The sequence below is a fragment of the Cervus canadensis genome, chromosome 28, assembly GCF_019320065.1.
Source record: "Cervus canadensis isolate Bull #8, Minnesota chromosome 28, ASM1932006v1, whole genome shotgun sequence".
Classification (NCBI taxonomy): Eukaryota; Metazoa; Chordata; class Mammalia; order Artiodactyla; family Cervidae; genus Cervus; species Cervus canadensis.
Window position 1 is genome coordinate 14,881,776 of NC_057413.1, and position 21,542 is coordinate 14,903,317.

The 21,542-nt window shown below is 41.5% G+C and overlaps 1 protein-coding gene and 1 long non-coding RNA gene across 5 annotated transcripts in view; one reads left to right on the forward strand and one right to left on the reverse strand.

Annotated features, from left to right (window-relative positions):
- CDKAL1 (CDK5 regulatory subunit associated protein 1 like 1) overlaps positions 1–12,751 on the forward strand; it is a 579,481-nt gene extending 566,730 nt beyond the window's left edge. For all 4 annotated transcript variants that reach the window (XM_043449766.1, XM_043449768.1, XM_043449765.1 and 1 more), the window contains one exon: positions 11,807–12,751. In XM_043449766.1, the coding sequence (XP_043305701.1) occupies positions 11,807–11,998 (192 nt within the window). In that variant the 3' untranslated portion in view covers positions 11,999–12,751. The remainder of the gene's footprint in view (positions 1–11,806) is intronic.
- LOC122429454 overlaps positions 5,243–21,542 on the reverse strand; it is a 33,749-nt gene continuing 17,449 nt past the window's right edge. The window contains exons 4-6 of the long non-coding RNA XR_006265985.1: positions 8,813–8,979; positions 5,889–6,016; positions 5,243–5,493 (exon numbers count right to left, since the gene is read on the reverse strand). This is a non-coding gene — a long non-coding RNA (uncharacterized LOC122429454). The remainder of the gene's footprint in view (positions 5,494–5,888; positions 6,017–8,812; positions 8,980–21,542) is intronic.

The window sequence follows — 21,542 nt, forward strand, 5'->3', positions numbered from 1 at the left end:
CGTTGGAAGGTTTTTCAGCACGAGTGTCATGGTGAAGGTTGCCTGTGTGAGCCAAGCTCACAGGGGCAGGGCCGCCCTGTCTGCTCCGTTCACCGCCAGCTTTGGGTCATAGCACGGAGCCTGACTCAGAGCTGGTGCTCTGTACACATTTGTTGAATGAACTTGACTCTCCCTGATACGCATGGTAGGAGGGAGGGTTTCTTGACCAGAGGCAGGAGGTTAACAGTGCATGATAGGTTGATAATCTTCAGTTCCTTCAACTTAGGACATTAGTATATTCTTCAAAGGCTAAAAAAAATCGCAGTCAAGCCACCCAACCTGCTCTTTGAAGTCATTTGACATCTTGATAAGCAGATTGCAAAAGCCTCTTTTAAATTGATAATAATCTTGCGAGTTTAAATTCTTTTCATGGAAACTGTAACGATGAGTACCTTACAGCCAGGCATGCTTCTAACCATAAATTTTCAGCCAGTTTCTCCTGTTGTCTTCAGAGTACTAACTTTGAGTTGTGCCTAAAATAATAGAACCATGAATACCTTTTGTTTTGTAGCATAATTTGCCACGTTTTATATTTAAAGGGCTTCAGAGAAAGAAATTCTCTCCTGTCCCTCAACCTCTGCGATGCCATTGTATAAAATTACTGAGAAACATAAATGTACAAGCCATGTGTCAAGTCAACATTTATCTGGTAGGAAGTCAACTTGTAAAAGTAAGATCTGGTAACTTTCAAATTTGCCACCACTTGAGAAAGAAGTCCAAAGGACAAAAAAATAAAAGCCAAAAAACACACTGGAGATTTACTTAATCAAGGTCAGCATTTTCCTTCTGGAGGCCTCTGGCTCCTGGGGATTCTTTCTTGCAGATATTTACACTGAAAGACTAGTATATCCCTCAAGCACATTAACTTTGTGATCTGTCTACAGAGATTTGGGATTTTGGTTCTGTCCCTTATAACTGTGTGATCATTGACTGGTTACTTACCATCTCAAGGTGTTTCCTCTTCTATAAATTGAGGGTGATAGAGTCTATTCAATAGAGTAATTCTGGCAATGAAATGAGATAATGCATGGGGGGTCCCAGTGGTGCTGGCACGGAGGAAGGGATCTGTGACTACGTGGTACAAGACTGGTGGCATGCTGATGATCACTGGAGATTGATTTGGGCCCGGTTAACTGAGACGCTAATATCACATCCATGACATATATACCATGAGAAGAGGAGGTGGTCATTGGCCTTTTCAGTAATAATTATAACTGCAAATGCGTTTTTAAAAGTACAGTTAACTAGGGTGAAACAGATCACCAGCCCAGGTTGGATGCATGAGACAAGTGCTCGGACCTGGTGCACTGGGAAGACCCATAGGCATCGGGTAGAGAGGGAGGTGGGAGAGGGGAGCGGGATGGGGAATACATGTAAATCCATGGCTAATTCATGTCAATGTATGACAAAAACCACTACAATATTGTCAAGTAATTAGCCTCCAACTAATAAAAATAAATGAAAAAAAATTAAAAAATTTTTATAAAAAGAAAAAAAAAGTATAGTTAAATACCTAAAATAAATACTTTGTGATCATGTTTCTAAGTTTCCCCTTTTCATTGACTTTGAGTGCTATTTCTTTTCTGCTCTTCTTCAGATGATGTCAGTTCCTCTGAACTGTCAAAAAGCATCCAGGGTATAGGATAGTGTTACTTGCTACAGGCTTTTTTTAAAAAAATATTCTTGTAGGAGGTGGTTTTCCATGCTCTGTACTGTATAATCTGATAATAAACACAAACAATCTGCCTAATTGGTCTCCCTGTTTTTACCCTCTATAAAAGTCAGATCATCTCTCTTTTGCTCAAAACCATCTAGGATTCCATGACCTAACATATGTACCCAACAGAATTAAAAGCAGGCATCCAAATAAATACTTGTTCTGTTTGTATGCCAATTGTATTGTATACCAGTGTTCATAGCAGCGTTATTCACTATAATCAAAAGCTGAAAACAATCCAAGTGTCCATCAACAAATAAATGAATTAAACAGAATGTGTTTGATATGTTGATATATATACATGCAATGGAATTTTGTTCAGCCATAAAAAGAAATGAAGTTCTGATACATGCTACCACAAGGATGAACCTTGAAAACATTATGCTAAATGACCCGTCAGACACACAAAAAGCCAAATATTACATGATTCCACTTATATACAAGATCTAGAAAAAGCAGAGCCTCTCTCTGTAGAGCCAGAAAGTAGATTAGAGGTTGTCAGAGGTTGTGGGTACAAGAGTTGTTTCTTAATGGTTGTAGGGTTTCTGTTTGGAGTGATGAAAAAGTTTTAGAGACAGTGGGGATGGTTGTACACCATGGCAATCATAGTTGCCACTGATCTGTACACTTAAAAATGATTCAAATGGTAATTTTTATGTTATATATATATCTCATCACAAATTAAAAAGAAAAAAAGTCTAGGGTTTCCCATGACACTCAGAATGGAAGCCAAAGGCCCTGTTGTGACCTCCAAAGCCTTGTGCCTTGCACACTCCGCTGGTCTCTCCACCTTATTATCATCGACCTCTTCCCCGTCGAACCCGCTGAGCCAGCCCCCAGCTCACGCCGCTCCTTGGATGTGAGCACACCCAGTTTGCTCCGTCCAGAGGGCCTTTCCGCTTGCTTGTCCCTCCACGTGGAGCATGCTTCTCTTAGATGCCTGTGTGACATGTCTGTCGGCTCCTCCATTCAGCTCGCTGCTGAAATAGCACCTTATCCACGAGGCTTCCTGAGGAGCCCTCTGTAAAATAGTTACCCCCACCTTCCGTCAGACCTAGTACCCACTGTGCTTACTCTGCTTTTCTTGATGGTACACCTTACCATCAGACATAGCAAATATTTACGTGTTTGTCTCTAACTAATACAACAGGAGTCCCATCCATGAGGGCTGAGCTGTTCTGCTTTGTTCACGCCTTTGGCCTGAATTTCTGAAATAGTGCCTGCTCACTCGGTGTCTCTTGAATGAATGAATGAATGAATATATTTGTGCTGTTAGGATAGCCCTTACCTCATTGATTCTAAAACCATATATCCAGCAGCACTGAGGATAATACTTAGGATGACAGAGTTGATTGTGACAGCAGGTAACATCACCCATTTTTTTTGTTGTTCTTATTGTTTAAAACCCAAACATCTGCCAAAACACTCTCATGGTGACCTATTTGGACAAAATCCTTAAGAGTAATTATTTTGAGTTGAATTGATTAAAGATTAACTTTAAGGCACTCAATTGTTATGTTCATCTGCACCCCAGTTTCTCCATGTAAGAAGGAGGATGGTTTCGATTGTGGTTTAAGAGATTATGGAAAGGACTTAATTGTCAACGAAGCATTTTGACCCAATTCATCCCTTCTTTTTCTTTAACTTTACCACACCTGTGGAGCAGTTTGCTTATTTCCAGCCAATAATTTGGAATAGATGAGTTCTGATTTCTGCTACTGTCATGAACATTGTAATCCCAGGCTTCATAGTTCTAAGCGAGCCTCTTGGAGTGGAGGGGTGTGTGTGTGTGTGTGTGTGTGTGAGTACACATCTGTGGCTGATATTTAGTAAGCAGAAGAGAGAACTGTACTATTAATTTTGAATCTGACTCTCTACCCTACCCTGCTCCTTACTTTGGTAAGTGTAAGAAGTTGAAAATAAGGAAAGTATAGGTTTATTTGAATGGACATTTGGTGCTAAGATTAAGAAGGTCAAAAAAGGTGAAAGCGTTCAAAGAGAAGGCCACAATGGAGGGCTGAGAAGGCAGCGAGACTCGGTAGTCACCTCCATTCATCCCTTCTTCCTGGGACTCTCTCAGCAGAGTGCCCATTAGGGATGCTCGAGTGAAGACGTGCCTCCCTAAGTTTATATTTTGGGGATTAAATGCAGTTACGATAGAGATAATTTTCTGCTATGAAGATAATTTTATATTTCTAAGCAAACTTTTCAAAATTAGGAGATCTTGAATTTCTTTTCCAATCGTGTACTGCACTGCATAATGTATATTTTAAGACAGTTTCCTTGCATTGATCACATATTTGGTTTCGATAGATTTTCTGTGTAGGCCATATGTTCAGGCTCAGTTAAAAAAACATTCTAAACTCTAATTTATCTTGAGTTATAAGATATCAAACGATTTTTCCTTCCTCCCTGTTAGCTTCCACTTCAAGCTGTAACAGTGCCTCTGGGCCATGAGAAGATTTACACACAAGAAATATTTTGAATTCGTTAAGAGAAGTTCAGAGCTTAAGAGTTGTTTTCAGATCTCTTGAGTAGGATGAAATGCGATCTTACAGGAAATAATTAGGTGATGGGCAGATGCCGAGCTTTGGTTTTGATATGATTATGTATCTTTTTTTCACTTGGTGCCCCTCAAGTCAGCAGGTCGGGCACCTAACAAGCGGGGGTCACCGAGACCACACAGGGGCACATCAGATCTATTCCTTTGGTGGACGTCAAGCTAGAATTATTCAGAGTAGAATCTGAAATGCATTTGATCCTATGGTAGATAGTTTAATAATTTATGTTTGGCCTTATTAGCAAAGCCATGTGTTTACTCGATCACCAAAATAAGATGAAAAAAACTAAGATCATAGTGAGTTTTTTAAGTGTGTATGTGGTCCAGTTGAAAACATTTTCCTTGCAGTTTTAATGATCTGATAGCAAGTACACATTTGAGGTGAGGGGGAGGGGAAATGACACATGAAGAATGGCTGATTTAGAATTGCTCATGCCCCAGAGTGGCGCCCAAAGGCTGATAGTACCGTGCTGTCATCTTGTAATTGCAACAGAGGTTTTCCAATGTCAGTTTTCTCCCAGAATAAATAAACAGGTGTAATAGAGTCCCAGTTTCATTTGTTGACCCTCTTACATGATGATGTACCTATAACACTAATGGACTATACGTGTAGCGTTCTTTCCGGAGACTGCAAGAGCTAGAAAATGCTCCCATGTTTGGTTTGGAGATAGTGAACCCTCTTAGTGACATGGTATTAATATGCTCCCAATTAGAGAAATGTCTCGAAGAATAGTGGAGAAAGGTACCTTGGCCCCAGTAATCCCGTCTGTCCTGGCATCAGATAATGACACAAACACAGGGACGAGGTTGTCTGTTCGTCCAGGAAGGGGGACTGGCACATGGAATGCCGTCTCTGGGCCCTGGCAGCACCTGCAGGTGGCAGGGGCTGAAGAATTCATTTAGAAGCTGCGCTGCAAGATGGGGAGACAGGTGGCAGCTCTCTTACAGGGATGTCTTTTATTTGCGCAGAACCAGACCAACTGTTCCTCATTAAAACACATTTTGCAACTTGTTCTAATGTGAGCAGATTAGGGACGTGTGCATGTCACCCGTGCAGAGAAAACCCAATGACAGACCATCCACCGGTCACGTTTACGGAGTCTCAGCGTGGCTCAGAGCCGCAAGACAGATCATGTGAAATCACCGGACCTGAGGCTGGTTTTCCCGGAAAGGCATTCTGTAGGGAAACACAGAATAACACCATTACCTCCCTGTGAAGTGGACAGACTCACTTTGGTAGGAATCTTGATACTGGCGGTTGTTTTAATAATTAAGCAGTGCCTTGATTTTTCTCATTTCTTTGCGTTGCATTATAAGTGCATCTCTGGTGTGTAACTACCAAGCTAGACTTAATATGACTAAAGCCATGCCTCTCCCCTCGTTCCCCATTTACACCTACTCTATAAACTGGGCAAGTACTTCAAGTTGGGAGAAACTCATGTTAACTTCTTCACTGATTGGTTGGGAGAATTAAAGGAGAGATGGCCTGGAGAATAAAAACATGTGCTGGACACTTGGGGAATGTTCCAGAAACACTGCTTCTTCTCCTTAGTGTTTTTACACAGAGCTTACCTTCCGCCTGTCTTGCTGGATCCTTATGCCTCTGGTTCTGCATCCATGTCTCACTTTATAAATGTTTTTGGTGAAAAGGAGAAGGAAGTTGGAGTTGACTGTGACTTGGTTCCTTCCTTTTTAGTTTCCTTGAAAATAGCACCACAACAATATTAGATATTGGAGGAAAGTGTTATCTGGTTCCTGAAGTTTCTGAACATCAAAATTGTTTTGGTTTCTTGAGGTTTTTTTTTTAGTATATATTCATGGTTCTATTCTAATAGATTTATTACTTTAATAGGATTTGATAAGCTACACCTTTGAAAATTCGTAGAATATGTTTAAGAATTTGGATGTAAGTATGTTTAGAAATTAATCAGTGAAACAGTGAGATTTACAAGGAGGAAAGATCATGTTAATTAAAGTTAACACTTTCTCAATATGTCCTTAATCTACTATGACTAGATAAATACATGAATCTTTTTGACTGAGCAAAGGTCATATCCTGCTTTGTTTCTATCTGTTTTGTAAAGGCACTTCTAAATGGAATTTGACTTCTTAAGAATTATAAATCTGAGCGTTGATGTTTGGTTATAGTAAATAATAAAATTTCTTGTATTTGTTATAATATAGCTTGAGAGAAACAAGTGTGTCTTGAATTTCAAGAGTTAATAACTCTGAAAATGTTTAAGAGGTTTATGGAAGGTTCAAGCCTTCTGTTTACTTTCCAGAACTATTGACTATGCCGAGTTTTTCTTCTCTAAAGTCAGTTATGTGCATTATTCTATGCACATGTGTGTGTTTAAACTTTATCTTGCTACTGGTTATTTATCATCACTTCACCTATAAGCACTTTTTTTCAGTACAGCATGGAAATACTATATACATTATTTTCTATCTGTGACTGCTGCTTCTGACTGTGGAAACTTCAATAGTTGTGCATTTGCATGTTAGAGGAACTTGGACTTTATGAGAAAGTCCTTATATTTCCTTTATTTCCAAATTACTTTTCCTTCAGTATCCGAGTGGTAATTGACAATTGAAATGTACAAAGCTACACTGTAATTGGCTACCAATTACTCTGTCATCTGAGAAAATTTTTTTCAATCATATTTAAAAACATATCATCAGATTCTTTTAATCAAGATCATGAATTGGTACAGAGTGAAGACTTGGAGGCTCAGATGGTAAAGAATCCACCTGCAATGCGGGAGACCTGGGTTTGATCCTGGGGTCAGGAAGATCCCCTGGAGAAGGCAATGGCAACCCATTCCAGTATTCTTGCCTGGAGAATTCCATGGACAGAGAAGCATGACGGGCTACAGTCCATGGGGTCACAAAGGGTCAGATACGACTGAGCAGAGATAATAACAGAAGCACAGCGTGGTAAAGACAGGCTGCATTTTCTCTCTGCTGCCCTGTTGTCAAGCTCACCTTGATCTCAGAGAGAGTGGCAGGTCAGGGGGCTTCTTGTGGCTGTGGAGGGATGCCACTGCACTTCCATATGCTCCTGTGACGCAGCCTGTCCCTCCAGGACAGGAGAGTGCTGAACATAACAGGGTCAGTTACGTTCAAATGTGTTCAATGTTTGCGTGGGAGCGGAAAAAAACATCGGTGCCTGAGAAAGAATGACTAAGGCAGACCCAGCCCCAGGTAATATACAATAGTAGTTTAATAGGTGCCATTTCTGTTTTGAGCATAATTTTATGGCAAATGAGTTGGAAGGAGCAGAGGAAAAATTTTTATGAAACTCTTGTTAACAGTCAAAGGGATTTTTTTTTTCAGACTCGGAGCACAAATACTTTACCTATTCTTGTAGCTTTGTGAAGCAGAAGGTGTTACAAAGTGAAAGTCGCTCAGTTGTGTCCAACTCTTTGTGACCCCATGGACTATACAGTCCATGGAATTCTCCAGGGCCCAGAATACTGGAGTGGGTAGCCATTCCCTTCTCCAGGGGACTTCCCAACCCATGTTTCCCAGATTACAGACGGATTCTCTACCAGCTGAGCCACAAGGGAAGCCCGAGAATACTGGAGTGGGTAGCCTATCCCTTCTCCAGCGGATCTTCATAAAACCAACGAAACAGGTGGCTCAGTGGTAAAGTATCCAGCTGCCGGCACAGGAGATATGAGAGACGTGGATTTGATCCTTGGATGAGGAAGATCCCCTGGAGAAGGAAATGGCAACTCACCTCCAGTATTCTTGCCTGGAGAATCCCATGGACAGAGGAGCCTGGTGGGCTACAGTCCATGGGGTCACCAAGAGTTGGGCACAACCGAGTGACTAAGCATACACAAATGATTAAAGCTTGGAGACTCACCTAGTCCTGCCCCAGGGCAGCCTGACCCCTGGTGCAACACCAGTGATCACCGAGTGGCAGCTTCTGGAATTGCGGACACAGAACCAAGGTCCAGCATTCAGAGCTGAGGGTTGGGATAGATCTTCCCTGAAGCTAGTATTAAGACTCAGGACCTCACACTTTGAGGGGCCTGCTCCAAGTGCCTGTACGTAATTTTGAATTGATTTTTTTTTTTTGAGAGAAAGCATCAGGCCCCACGGAATCTGGATCTGTGAACCCCCTGGAGTTATCTGCCAGGTGTGAGCCAGGCTGCGTGTGTATGTGCACTGACGCCTCCACATTTTTCTGGGGAACAGTCTGTAGTCCTCATTGACTTCTCAAAGCCATCTGCGACTTAAAAAGGTCAAAGGACGCAGGCCTAGGAGAAATTAATCGGCCTCTTAGTTCTGGTCTTGTAAAGCTAAGCTTAGAAAGTGATGCTTTAATTGCTAGAGGCAACAACTCATGACTCATGTATAATTATGCCCATTGATCACCAGAGACATGGCTGAGCCTGTTTTTGACCAGCTAGATCTCATCTGCAATACATCCTCATACCCATCCATCCATCCATCCATCCATTCATTTCTGAGCACTTGCTGCATACTTGCTCTGTGTCTGCAGCTGTGGAGGTTCCAAGAGCCCAGCGATGAACTAGGCGACCTCCCTGCTTTTGAGGAACTTGCAGAGCTTCTGTCATTTCAGCTGCAGAAGTACACGTTCTTTCCCAAGGCTGCCATTATCCATATGAGTGCTGTCCTCGAGACCTTGGGGCTATTTCAAACCAATCAGAAATGAAAGCTTGTCATCATATTCCCAGCTCCAGAATACCACACAGAACACCCATCTTAGAGGAGAGTGATTCCCAGGGCGTGTCAAGGTGCAGGTGTCTCTGCGGTGGGGACAGTGTCTCCATCTGACCAGCTGTGAGCCTCCTTGTCTGGGCCCCCTGGCACAGGGACAGCAGGGGGTCAGCCCAGGTCCCCAGGGAGCCCAGAAGGAAATGATGGTGTGACTGCCATTGGAATTGAGAGATTTATCCGTGTGATCAAAAGCTGTATAAATTTTGCAATTAGTCTCCTGCAGTCAAAGCAAGAAAATTCTTCCATATCTTTCACATGGAAATCTTTGCTGGTAGAAATTGGGTTGTGAAAGTTCTTTTCATTTCCCCCTTCCTATTCTTCGACCCTCCATTACCCGCTTGGCTGAGCTCAAGTACTGTTGATTCTACATCAGAAGTCTGTCGTTCCCTCCTTTCCATGCCTCCCAGCATCATCCTAACAGGTCCTCATCCCCCTCCACCCCATCTCCCGCCACAACTTGCCCTGGATTCCCGACCCCCGTTCTCTGCCCTCCCCTCACTCCACCCTGCTTTCCTGCCAGAGTCGCCTCTGTGAAGCACAGTGGCAGCGCTTCTGATGTGCACAGTGGGGCTGCCGTCCCCCGCAGAGGCCGAAGCCGTCACCAGCGGATTGTTTGAAAGCGTGGAAAGAAAGAATAAGCAAAGGGAAGTGGCTCTTCAGAGACCTTTGGTGCGTCCGTAGATTTCTTGTTCTTCCGCGGTCATGCCCCTGGGTCGCCCCCTCCTCCCCATCCCTGGTTCATTCCTTCCACCCAGTATTCTCCTTCCCCCAACCCCACCTCTGTCTCTCAAAATGTTATTCAGGTTTCAGCAGGGGAGGCACTGGTTCTAAGGCCCAGGCATCAGGTGGAATCTTACATCATGGAATCAGAACTACACTTTGAAACCCTAGAACCACCCTGAGAGTGGCCAGGGGACCCCGTCCTCCCCACACCTGCAGAGATGCCTCAGGGAACAGACACCACCTCAAAATTCTGCCAGGTCTCCTGGCTCCTTGTGCCCCCACCGAGCTGGGTTTCCCAGTCTTTCCATGTGTGGTACCCAGAGGGTCACCCAGAGGGTTATATGGCACCCCAGGGTCAAAGGAAGGGCTGCGTGTGGGGTGGATACCTCTGGCCACCCAGACCCCTTCAGGTGCCCCCAAGGGTCAGAAGCAGCCCTCCTACAACCGGGGTGTTTGCTGAATAGAATTGCTTCCTTGGTTTTTCCTTTGTCATTGTTCTTTGCCTGAGTGAATACAGTTATATCCCGCAAAGTTAAGCTCCTTTGTGATGCAACTCCACATCAGTTCTGCCCTTCAGGAATTCTGCCTTGATGCTCCATAAACACTCTTTGTCTCTCCCATATAGTTTGAGTATAACCTGGAAATTTATTAACTTGGTCTGACCCTTAAAGGAAAGGAACCCTCGCTTATACCTGACTTGGCCCACCTGACTGTGGTGGGTGTTTGAATGCGTCTGTGGTGAAGGAGTAAGTGATAACTGCTTCTTACATCAAACTAGAACGCTTCTGCAGTGCAAGGGAGGCCGTCAACAAAAGGAAAAGGCATCCAACCGAATGCGAGAAAATACTTGCAGACTGTATATTTGATATCTGATGGGGGGGTTGATACCCCAAACATATAAAGAACTCATGTAGCTCAATACCAAAACAGAAAAGTGAATTTAAAAATGGGCAGAGGATCTGAATACTGTAGACAGTTTATCAAAGAAGACATACAGATGGCCAACATGTGCGTGCAAAGATGCTCTTCAGCACTAGTCATCAGGGAAATGTAAATTAAAAGCACAATGAGATATCACCTCATACCTGTTAGAATGGCTATTATCAAAAGAGATGAGAACTAACAAATGCCCGTGAGCACATGGAGAAACAGGCACCCTCGTGCACTGTGGGTGGAAATGTAGACGGGTGCAGTCACTCTGAAAAGCAGTATGGAGTTTCCTCAACAAATTAAAAATAGGACTATGGTTTGATCCAGCAATTCTACTTGCAGTATTAGCCCAAAGGAAACAAAAACACTAACTCAGAAAGATACCTGCATTCCCATGTCCATTGCAGTGTTTTTTACAGTAGCCAAGACATGGGCATGGAAGCAACCCATATGTCCATCAATGGATGAATGGACAAGGAAGATGTGGCCTATATATGCAATGGAATATTACTCAGGTATAAAAAAGAAGGAAGTCTTGGCATTCACAACAGCACGAGTGAACCTTGAGGGCATTGTACTAAGTGAAATGCGTCAGAGAAAGACATGGAATCTAAAATAACAAAACCGATTGTATAGATGCAGAGAACCAATCAGTGGTTGTCAGAGACAGGGGCGTGGCAGGTGGGAGACATGGGTGAAGAGAGTCAAAAGATACAAACTTACAGTTAGAAATACATCCCTGGGAAGTAAGTACAGCATGGTAACTATAGTTAACAATTCTGCGTTGTATATTTGGAAGTTCTAGAGAATAGATCTTTAGAAGCTCTCATTACTAGGGAAGAATTTTGTAACTGTGCTGTAACAAGATCGACTGTGATGCTCATTTCAGTGTATACAGATATTGAATCCTTATGTTGTACAACTGAAACTGATACAATGTTATATGTCAATTATATCACAATAAAAAATTAGTTCCTTCTAGGGATCTTTTGCTGAATTGATATAATATCAGTGCTTTTTTTCTTTTTTTTTTTTTTTTTGGTCTTTAAAACCTTTCGCTTTCCTCTATGTTTCTCTCTCCGTAGGAATTCAGAAATAGGCTTGGGAACCACCTGAATTCAGTATCCCACACCTCAGCTGCAACCCAACGAGACTCGGCCAGTTCCCGAATGGTGCTACGATTGCAAAGCCTGCACCGGGACTTTGCACTGAAGATGTCTGTGGGCCTGGCTCTGCTTGCTCTTCTTTTTGCGCTTTTAGTCAAGGTCTATAATTAAAACACAACCAGCTGAAGCATCTGTGAAGAAGAATGAATTTCTATTTCAAACCTTCAAAGAAAAGGAGAGCAACCACATCAGTTTTCAAAGGGCAATGATTTATACTGGCCTCACTAATGGCTCTTCAGCCACAGTCTTTAATGAGGCTTCCCTGTCTCACATTGAGTTGGACCCATTGGTTATTTGACCTAAAATCTAATAACGGCTGCCATAGCATATCTTTTCAATTAAGCGCCCTTGGGTTTATTTTTAGGAAAAAAAAAATGCAAGTGGTTGCATTTTCTTTAAATCACCAGTCTTCAAGTCAGAACCTGTTTGTATGGTGGGTCTGGTTACCTCTTCCTCATGCAGGAAGAATTTTCCATTTTCAATAAACATTTTAAAATCTTATCTTTCTCTTTATGCATTGTTTAGGGCCCCATATTACAAAGCTTTTATTTTCCACAACAGATGTGTTACGGAAAAGTTTATATGGAAACCTGTGTTTGGAACTTCAATCCTTTCGGAATGCACAGGAAGAGCCTGCCAATGAAAGAATCGTGACAACATTTTGAAAAATCTGAGGAATCACCCCCTTCTTTAATAACCCACAAACTTTCAAAAACTGGATTTGTCTAAAACAAGCTCTGCCTCTTTTCTGGCATTTTTTTTTTTAATCTATTTACATCAACTGTTTATTTCTACCTGATGTCATTGGTGTTCACTAAATGAAGTGATTTCTGTCACAATAAAAGCAGTTGGTGTGATGAACAAGTCTCACGACTATCAGCGTTGAAATAATTTATTTGGATTGTATAGTCACAGGAACATCAGGCACCCTGTGGTTACAGGACAGTTTTCATTTTAAATCTCCACCCTCTTCAGTTTGTGGTTTTATCCCAAAATGTTTTAGCCTCTTTTATGTCTTTAAGGAATCTAAGTTCAAATTATGTCATCAGTCATTGAGTTTAAAAAAAAAAAAATCAAAGACTTCAGTACATACCTCCCAAACCTGGTATGTGGTTCTAAGAAGAGATCACATTTAAAATGCAAGGATCTGCTCTTGACCCTCTGGGAGCCCTGCAGTGACTCAGCCACTTATGATCATCCTGTTCCATCAGCAGGAAGAGGGGGAAGTGTTAGCCGAGTATTGGAGGGAGGCTGCTGGGTGCTTCCTTTTTGAGATACGTGCAGTCATTTCTTTATTAATAAACAGTGGGTTCCAGCATAGTACTGATTTAATGAAAACCTTGCAGACGTGGAAATACCACCGAAAGCCTAGAGTCACACTATCCAGGGCAGAAGAAAAGCATCACCTCTGACACTGGAGACAGGAGGCTGCCCGTGCACCTTCCCAGTCACTAGCTCTGACCCCCAAAAGCTTACAGTCCTTATTTCTAACATCATAGGTTGGTCTGCATGTTCATGAGTTTCATGTAAATGGAATCACATGGCGTGTGCTGTCTTGTGTGTCTGCCTTCTTTTGCTCAGCATTTGCACGTGAGACACATCCAGGTGGTTGTGTGTGGCAGTCGTTCATTCACTTTCCTTGCTGAATACAATTCCATTGTATGAATATACCCCATTGTAATTATCCATCCTACTTTTGAGTTGTTTCTGATTTTGTGGCTGTTGGAATGATGATGCTGTGAACGTATGTTTGGGTCCACATATGTATGCATTTGTGTGAACTTACACCGAGAAGTGGTGTTGCATTTGTGCACACCATCAAATGGTGCTTTGCAAGGGTTGTACCAGTCTCCATTCCCGTCAGCAGTCATTGAGAATTCTGTATGTGTCCACTTGTTGACGTGTACCTTGCCATTCTCCCCACTGTTTCTGCACCTTTGACTTTCTTCAGCTGATCTTGTCTCTGTTGTCTCTCATCATGCCTAGCCCTGTTTTCATCATAATGACAATACTGATAATCATTAACCATCTAGCCTTTAAAAGCATCAGACAAAATGATGTGGACTTTACAAGTGTTCCTCCTGAAAACACAGCCCTGAGATAGGTATTGTTATTCTCATTTTGCTGAGGGAAAACAAAAACTAAAGCCCACGAGATTAAGTAACTTGCAAGGGACACAGAACCACTAAGTTGTAGAGGCAGAACCAGAACTCAGCTTGACTCCAAAGCCTATATGCTCCTGGGCTGGATACTCCTCCTACTCCCTTGACTCCATCTTCCATATGGACTTGACCTGAGCCGATAACTGTGTATCTAGGATTGACCCTGTGGATGCTTGGGTTCTGTGGGAGCCCAACCTTGCCCTCTGTGTTGTCCTGCTCCAAGAATGTGTGTGGTACTTGATGCACTTTTAAAAGATGTATCATGCAAGTTTATTTTCTCTCCCTTCGTCCTTCCCTCTCCCTCTCTCTTTCTGTCTTGCTGGATGCACCAAATGTGAGACTGTCAATAAGATAATGTAAAAATTCTTTGGTGAAAACTTTGCTTTGTTGCTGGGGAAATGTGTCTAAACATCAGATTTCCATATGTCGTTCAGTCAAAACATAGGCTTTTCCATTGATTTCACTCCAGGTTGCATATTTCAGTGTAAAATATAAGATGTCATGGAGAAAGAATTAGAGTTACAAATGAAGCTTCAAGAGGCTTTAGCATTATAAAACAAGCATAGGAAAAAAATGTAGGAAGGGAGAAAGGTAGAGAAGGGAAGAAAGGAGGGAGAGAAGGAAGAAAAAAGAAGGGAAGTAAATGATTTTCTTAAGGCTCGCCTGACCCTAGGCATCCCAAGGTGCTGTAGTGAGAACTATGGGATATTTTAAATTTTTGAAGGAAACAGAGCGAATCTGTCAGATTCCATGTAGAATAATAGCTCAAAATAGTTTACAGTTCCGACATGAAAGTGCACATTTTTTGATGTTACCATGGGCTCCCCGGGTGGCTCAATAGTAAAGAAGCCACCTGCCTAGCAGGAGATGCTGATTTGATCCCTGGATCAGGAAGATCCCCTAGAGAAGAAAATGACAACCCACTACAGTATTCTTGCCTGGGAAAATCCCATGGACAGAGGAGCCTGGTGGGCTACAGTACATGAGGTCATAAAGAATTGGACGTGACTTAGCGACTAAAGAACAACAACAAAAATATCTTTCTAAGACTAGGTTTTAGGTGGTTGCTGTGAGAAAAAGCAGGTATGAAGTGAAAAATCAATCTTTAACAAGAAATGAATGTGATTTTATTTCAAACTTTGAGAAGTTGAGCAGTGCCCAATAGATGCAGATAATTATAATTTTAGAATGAAATAAAGATATCTTTATTTCAATCTACATGTATATTTTTTTAAACACTTTTTGTAATATATTAAGATGGAAGTACTTATTAAGTTGTTAGTCCCTACCTACTTAATGAAAGAAAATGGAGCTGTTTCTTTTGGCCTAGGAGCACCTTGAATTAAGAAAGCTTGGGCACCTCTGTTCTACGATGCAGCCTAATCTATAGCATCCATGCCAAATTTATATTTAATCTGGTGTCCTAATCACTTCTCAAAGTGCTGTTAAAAGCTAAGTCATCAATAGCACATGTTTAATAAACTTACACTTGCTTTACCATTAAGCTTGGTCCCTGGGTCGGGAAGATCCCCTGGAGAAGGAAATGGCAACTCACTCCAGTACTCTTGCCTGGAAAATCCCACGGACAGAGGAGCCTGGAAGGCTACAGTCCATGGGGTCGCAAAGAGTAGGACATGACTGAGCGACTTTACTTATTTTACTTTGGTTTCTGCAGTGTTGAAACTGTAGAATTTGAGTTAAGGAACCATGAAGGAGTTAAGGGCCTGGATCGACTGGATTCAGATCTCAGTTGTCTCCAGTACAAATCTGAGGAAGACAGTATAGGGAAAGAGCATGAGATTTTTGACATCAACCAAAGTTTGGTTTACATTTGCAGCCAGACCACTTCTTTTTTCTGAGCCTCATCTGTCAAATAGGAACAAAACTCCATTGCAGGGTCTTCGAAAGATGAAATGAGATCACATTTATCAAGTAGCGTGTCCTTGGGACACATCCTTTCTTCCCCTTTCATGATTCCTTTAGCAGTTTAAACATGAAAATCGATTTTATAAATAAGGGTAGGTGTTTTAAATTTTGATATTAACACATGGCCAAAAGAATTATATGTGGAATAAAAAGATCTCTGCCTCAAGGGACTTACAGTCTAATTTTAACAAATGCAGCAGAGGAAGAAAAATTCAAAGAAAATGGGTTGCAGCTGTATTTGAGGAGATCAAATTAATGAATGCTACACAGATTTGGGTGGCCAATCTAAGATCAAGAAGCAGATTTTTCCATGGCCAAAGATGAAAAGAGCAAAGAGATTAATAGGGAGGTCTAGAAGTCATGCCCTCCTCCACCCTACCTTGGGGATAAAAGGAAATGCAGACACTATTATTCTTCATTAGTTTTCTGTCAATTATTTCATACCAGTACTGTTTCCTAGAGCTCTATAGCCAAAATATCCCAGCTGCAGCAGTTGAAGCAAAGTTTCTTTTGGTTTCTTATGGTCTTCTTAATTTATGGGCATCTGAATACACTTATAAGTACTGATGAGGCAAGTGCCTAGAAAAATTGTGGAGGGAAAAAAACCCCAAAAATCTTGGATCAAGGTAAAGGAAAGCTGGGAGTTCAGAAAAGCCTGAAGAACCAGGAAGTTTAATTCTTGGGTTTATCTAATCTGCTTTTAATATGCCTGGTTAATCATAATAACTAGAGAGTTATCCCAGACCGTCCAATTCTGAGGACAAGCTTTTACCTTTGATTTTTAACTCCCAGTTTCTATAAAGAGCTATATAACACATGTGTTTTTTAAACAGACCTCAAGATTTTCAAATGGATAATAAAGCAAGTTGTGTACTTATGACTTGATATGCTCTAACCCAGCCTTTGTGACCTGAAGCACACCATTCACATAATGTATACATAAGTAATGAAGTAATGAATCTAATTACACACTGCAGCTTACTTTTAAATTGCTATCTCCCTCAAAATGTCACTTTGGAATTACTCTGATGATCAGTCCTGAAAGTAGTTCCTCATGCTATCTTGTGAATCTTTGCCCTTGCAATAGGAATTCATATATTTTTCACTCTTGCAGGTGTAATTTATTTTGAAATAACCAGAAGTAATTTAAACAGTGAAGCAAAAGACTGAACTAAATGTATTGGTAGGGGTTCCTGGGAAAATTCTTTTGTGGGCTTTGGCTCTCTTGAGAAAATACCTTGCAGGAGGAATTGTTTTCTTTAAGCACTAGAGCTTCATCCCTGACTAGCATAGACGAAGAAAAGTCCAGGAGCACATGGCTTCACAGGTGAGTTCTACCAAATATCTAAAGATAATTGACATCAATTCTTAATCTCTTACCCAAAAAAACGGAAGAGGAAGGAACACTTCCTAACTCATTCTATGAGGCCAGAATTACCCTAATATTACAGCCAGATAGACACTAAAAGAAAATTGCAAATTAAAATCCCCCTATGAATTCTGAAAGAGATGGGAATACCAGACCACCTGACCTGCCTCTTGAGAAACCTATATGCAGGTCAGGAAGCAACAGTTAGAACTGGATATGGAGCAACAGACTGGTTCCCAATAGGAAAAGGAGTACGTCAAGACTGTATGTTGTCACCCTGCTTATTTAACTTATATGCGGAGTACATCATGAGAAATGCTGGGCTGGAGGAAGCACAAGCTGGAATCAAGATTGCCAGGAGAAATATCAATAACCTCAGGTATGCAGATAACACCACCCTCATGGCTGAAAATGAAGAGGAACTAAAAAGCCTCTTGATGAAACTGAAAGAGGAGAATGAAAAAGTTGGTTTGAAGCTCAACATTCAGAAAACTAAGATCATGCCATCTGGTCCCATCACTTCATGGGAAATAGATGGGGAAACAGCGGAAACAGTGGCTGACTTTATTTTGGGGGGCTCCAACATCACTGCAGATGGTGATTGCAGCCATGAAATTAAAAGACACTTATTCCTTGGAAGGAAAGTTATGACCAACCTAGATAGCATATTAAAAAGCAGAGACATTAGTTTGTCAACAAAGGTCTGTCTAGTCAAGGCTATGATTTTTCCAGTGGTCATGTATGGATTTGAGAGTTGGACTATAAAGAAAGCTGAGCACCAAAGAATTGATGCTTTTGAACTGTGGTGTTGGAGAAGACTCTTGAGAGTCCCTTGGACTGCAAGGAGAACCAACCAGTCCATCCTAAAGGAGATCAGTCCTGGGTGTTCATTGGAAGGACTGATGCTGAAGCTGAAACTCCAGTACTTGGCCTTCTCATGCAAAGAGTTGACTCATTGGAAAAGACCCTGATGCTGGGAGGAATTGGGGGCAGGAGGAGAAGGGGACGACAGAGAATGAAATGGCTGGATGGCATCACAGACTCAATGGACATGAGTTTGAGTAAACTCCCGGAGTTGGTGATGGACAGGGAGGCCTGGCATGCTGCGATTAATGGGGTCACAAAGAGTCAGACACAACCGAGCGACTGAACTGAACTGATGAATATAGAGGCCAAAATACTCAGCAAAGTATGAGCAAATTAACTTCAACGACATATCAAAAGGATTGTTTACCATGACCAAGTGGGACTAATTCCAAGAATACAAGTTCAATATAAAACCAATCAATGTAAGGTTAATGAATGTAACATCACATTAATTTTAAAAAAACGGGGGTTGGAGGGGGGTGGTTCCTGTGATCATCTCCCCTGATCCAGCAAAGGCATTTGACAAAATCCAACACCCTTTCATGACAAAAACTTCTTAGAAAACTAAGAATATGGGGGAAATTCCTCAATATGATATTTATGAAATATCCATGTAGTGGTGAAAGACCAAAAGGTTTCCCCTAAGATAAGGAACAAGACAAGAACACCCACTTTCACAGGTGCTATTCGACACTGTGCTAGTAATCCTAGTCAGAACTGTTAGCTAAGGAAAAGGAAGAAAAGGAAGAGGAAAACCATATTTGCTGATGACATGATGATGCTATGTATAGAGAATTCCGAAGAATCCACAAGAAATTTGCTAGAGCTAATAAACAAATTCAGCCAAATTGTAGATGACAAGATCAACACAAAAATCAGTTGTTTCTGCACAACAGCAGTGAACAATCTAAAGAGAAATTCAGAGAGCAATTCCAGCATTTAAAAGAACTAAAATGACAGCATTTAAAAGAACTAAATACTGAGGAATAAATCTCACAGAGGAGGTAAAAATTTGTGTGCTGAAAACTACCAAACATTGCTGAAAGACATTTTTACATATCAAAATGAAGAATATCCACTGTTCATGGATTGTAAGACTTAACATTGTTTAAATGTCAGTACTACCTAAAGTAAGCTACAGATTCAATACATTCAGGTTTGAAACGGCCTTTTTTTTTTTTTTTTCCAGATATGGAAGGTAACCTTTATTCTACTTTCTGTCTCTATGAGTTTATCTACTCTACACTTATGAATGGTTACAATGATCAATAGTATGTTATACATATTTTACCAAAATAAAAATGTCATTGTAGTCTACGAATGTATGTATGGTGAGTTTGAGAAACAGTGTAGCTAGAGTGAAAGGTATATAAGAGAAGTGCCTGGAAATTACATTAAAAAGAAGCTCAGGTGGTGACAAGTTTTTATCCCATTCTAAAGAATTTAGGCTATTTGATAGTCAAAGAGCCACTGTAGGACTCTAAATGGGCTTCTAAGCTCTGAAGAGATTCCTGATTGGAAAGATTAGCAGTCTGGAAGGTGGCCTGTTCTCCTGTTGATGATCGGGTCTATGGGCTCCCCTTACCTCACCCTATTCTGCCACTTTTGAAAACATGCATCACTTTTCAGGGACCACAAAGCAAGACTTAGGGAAAGTTAAATATCTGTCCTTGGGTTTAAGTTTTTTATCTTCTGCCAAGCTTCAAATTTGTCCATTTTCAAGAGAACCATTTGCCAAGGCTCACTTAGCCAGTGGGTGATAGTTCTTATCGTTGCTCTTCCTGACACTGGTACTGCTGATATGGGGCTTTATTTTACAGTTGGTGCTGTAACACGTAACTAGAGCTGGTTGTGTGGATCCCATCAGTATTTCAATTAAGAGAGTGCCTCAGTAAGAGTCCAGCTCCTGTCTTTGTAGTTCAGCGTGTTTGATCCTTAATCTTTGCTTTGGCACTCCTACACCGAGGAGCTTCTGGGGACCTAGCAACCGTCTGCTCCTCCAGCACCTGCTACTTACTCTGCTTATCTGCAGCGATTCCAATCAGTGACTCCAGCTTTCTGGTCTTGATCTCCTGTATCTCAAATTCTCTTACTACACCAGTTCAGTTAAGAATTCACATGCTTTGTTCTCAACACATGGATGAGAATCCTTAACCAAAAAGCCACCTGGGATAACTATCGCAGGCTGTGACCTTAGACAGCAGATGCTCCTGGGTTTTTTGTTTCTCTGTTTTTGGAGGTTTCCGTCAGTGTGATTTCTGCAGCCTTACCTGGTGTCATTTGAGATACAAGGGAAGGGTTTTTGTTGCCACAGAAGCTTCATGGTCCACTACCCTCCACTCCGAACTCCACAGAAAAACTCCAGATTTTTTATTATTGGCCCATGGAAGTGGTAACACTTGTCATGTCCTCAGAACAAGGAGAAACTAGGTTACAAGTTGGTCTCAACTCCATGTTTTGGGCCTGAGGAAGGAAACTCGACTGTAGCACTTTCTCTCACCCGGGAATCAATGGAGAATAGTCAATGCCGTGTCTTATTTGGTTCCATACCTGATAATAAAATTGGAAGTTAAACAGAAAATTAACAAGCAGATGGAACTTGTAGAGTCTGGGTCCCCTGAAGAGAAAGTAAAGGAGCTTTAAAATTCAGTTTTAAATGTATTATATGAAGAGACATTCGGGATGGGTTGAGTTTTGTGTCATTGAAAAGGTCTGCTCTAGCTGTTGCCCTTGACCGTCTTTCACCCTTCCTGTTTTTATGTCTTTTTTGGTCTCTGATTTTCCAGTAGGTTTTCTTCTTATACATTTCTTTCACATGTAAGATCTCTAACCCTATTCAGGCAGGATAAGATTCACAAGCCTCCAATTAAGATCCATCTTCTCCTTTTCCCCTTTTAACACAACATCCTCCAAGATTTTTGAGGTTAGAGAGGTTGAAAGTTCCAAAGCAGTTTGACAAAAAGCACACGTTGGTTGGATCCCAGTCTGAAAAAAAATTAATCTTACCAAACCAGCTTGCCTTGGGCAGTCAGAATTATACCAACTACAAGAACATTCACTAACTAAAAATGTTGTTATTTCAGGTTGAAGAAAATTTTTAATGCCTTTGGACACACAAATGGAAAGGAGAGTGGGGGTTGGGGGGAGCAATTTAACACCAGCTTTCCCTCACGCTGTGTGGCAGAGTCAAGCTGTCTATCTGAGGAGCTGCAGTAACTCCAATTAATATTTGAAGCAAAACTCGTAGCAGCCCAACACTGAAGTCACCCCTTATACCTGAAGTGTAAACCCCTGGAAGGTCACCAGCGGCTGCCTTCTGGTAATCAGTCCC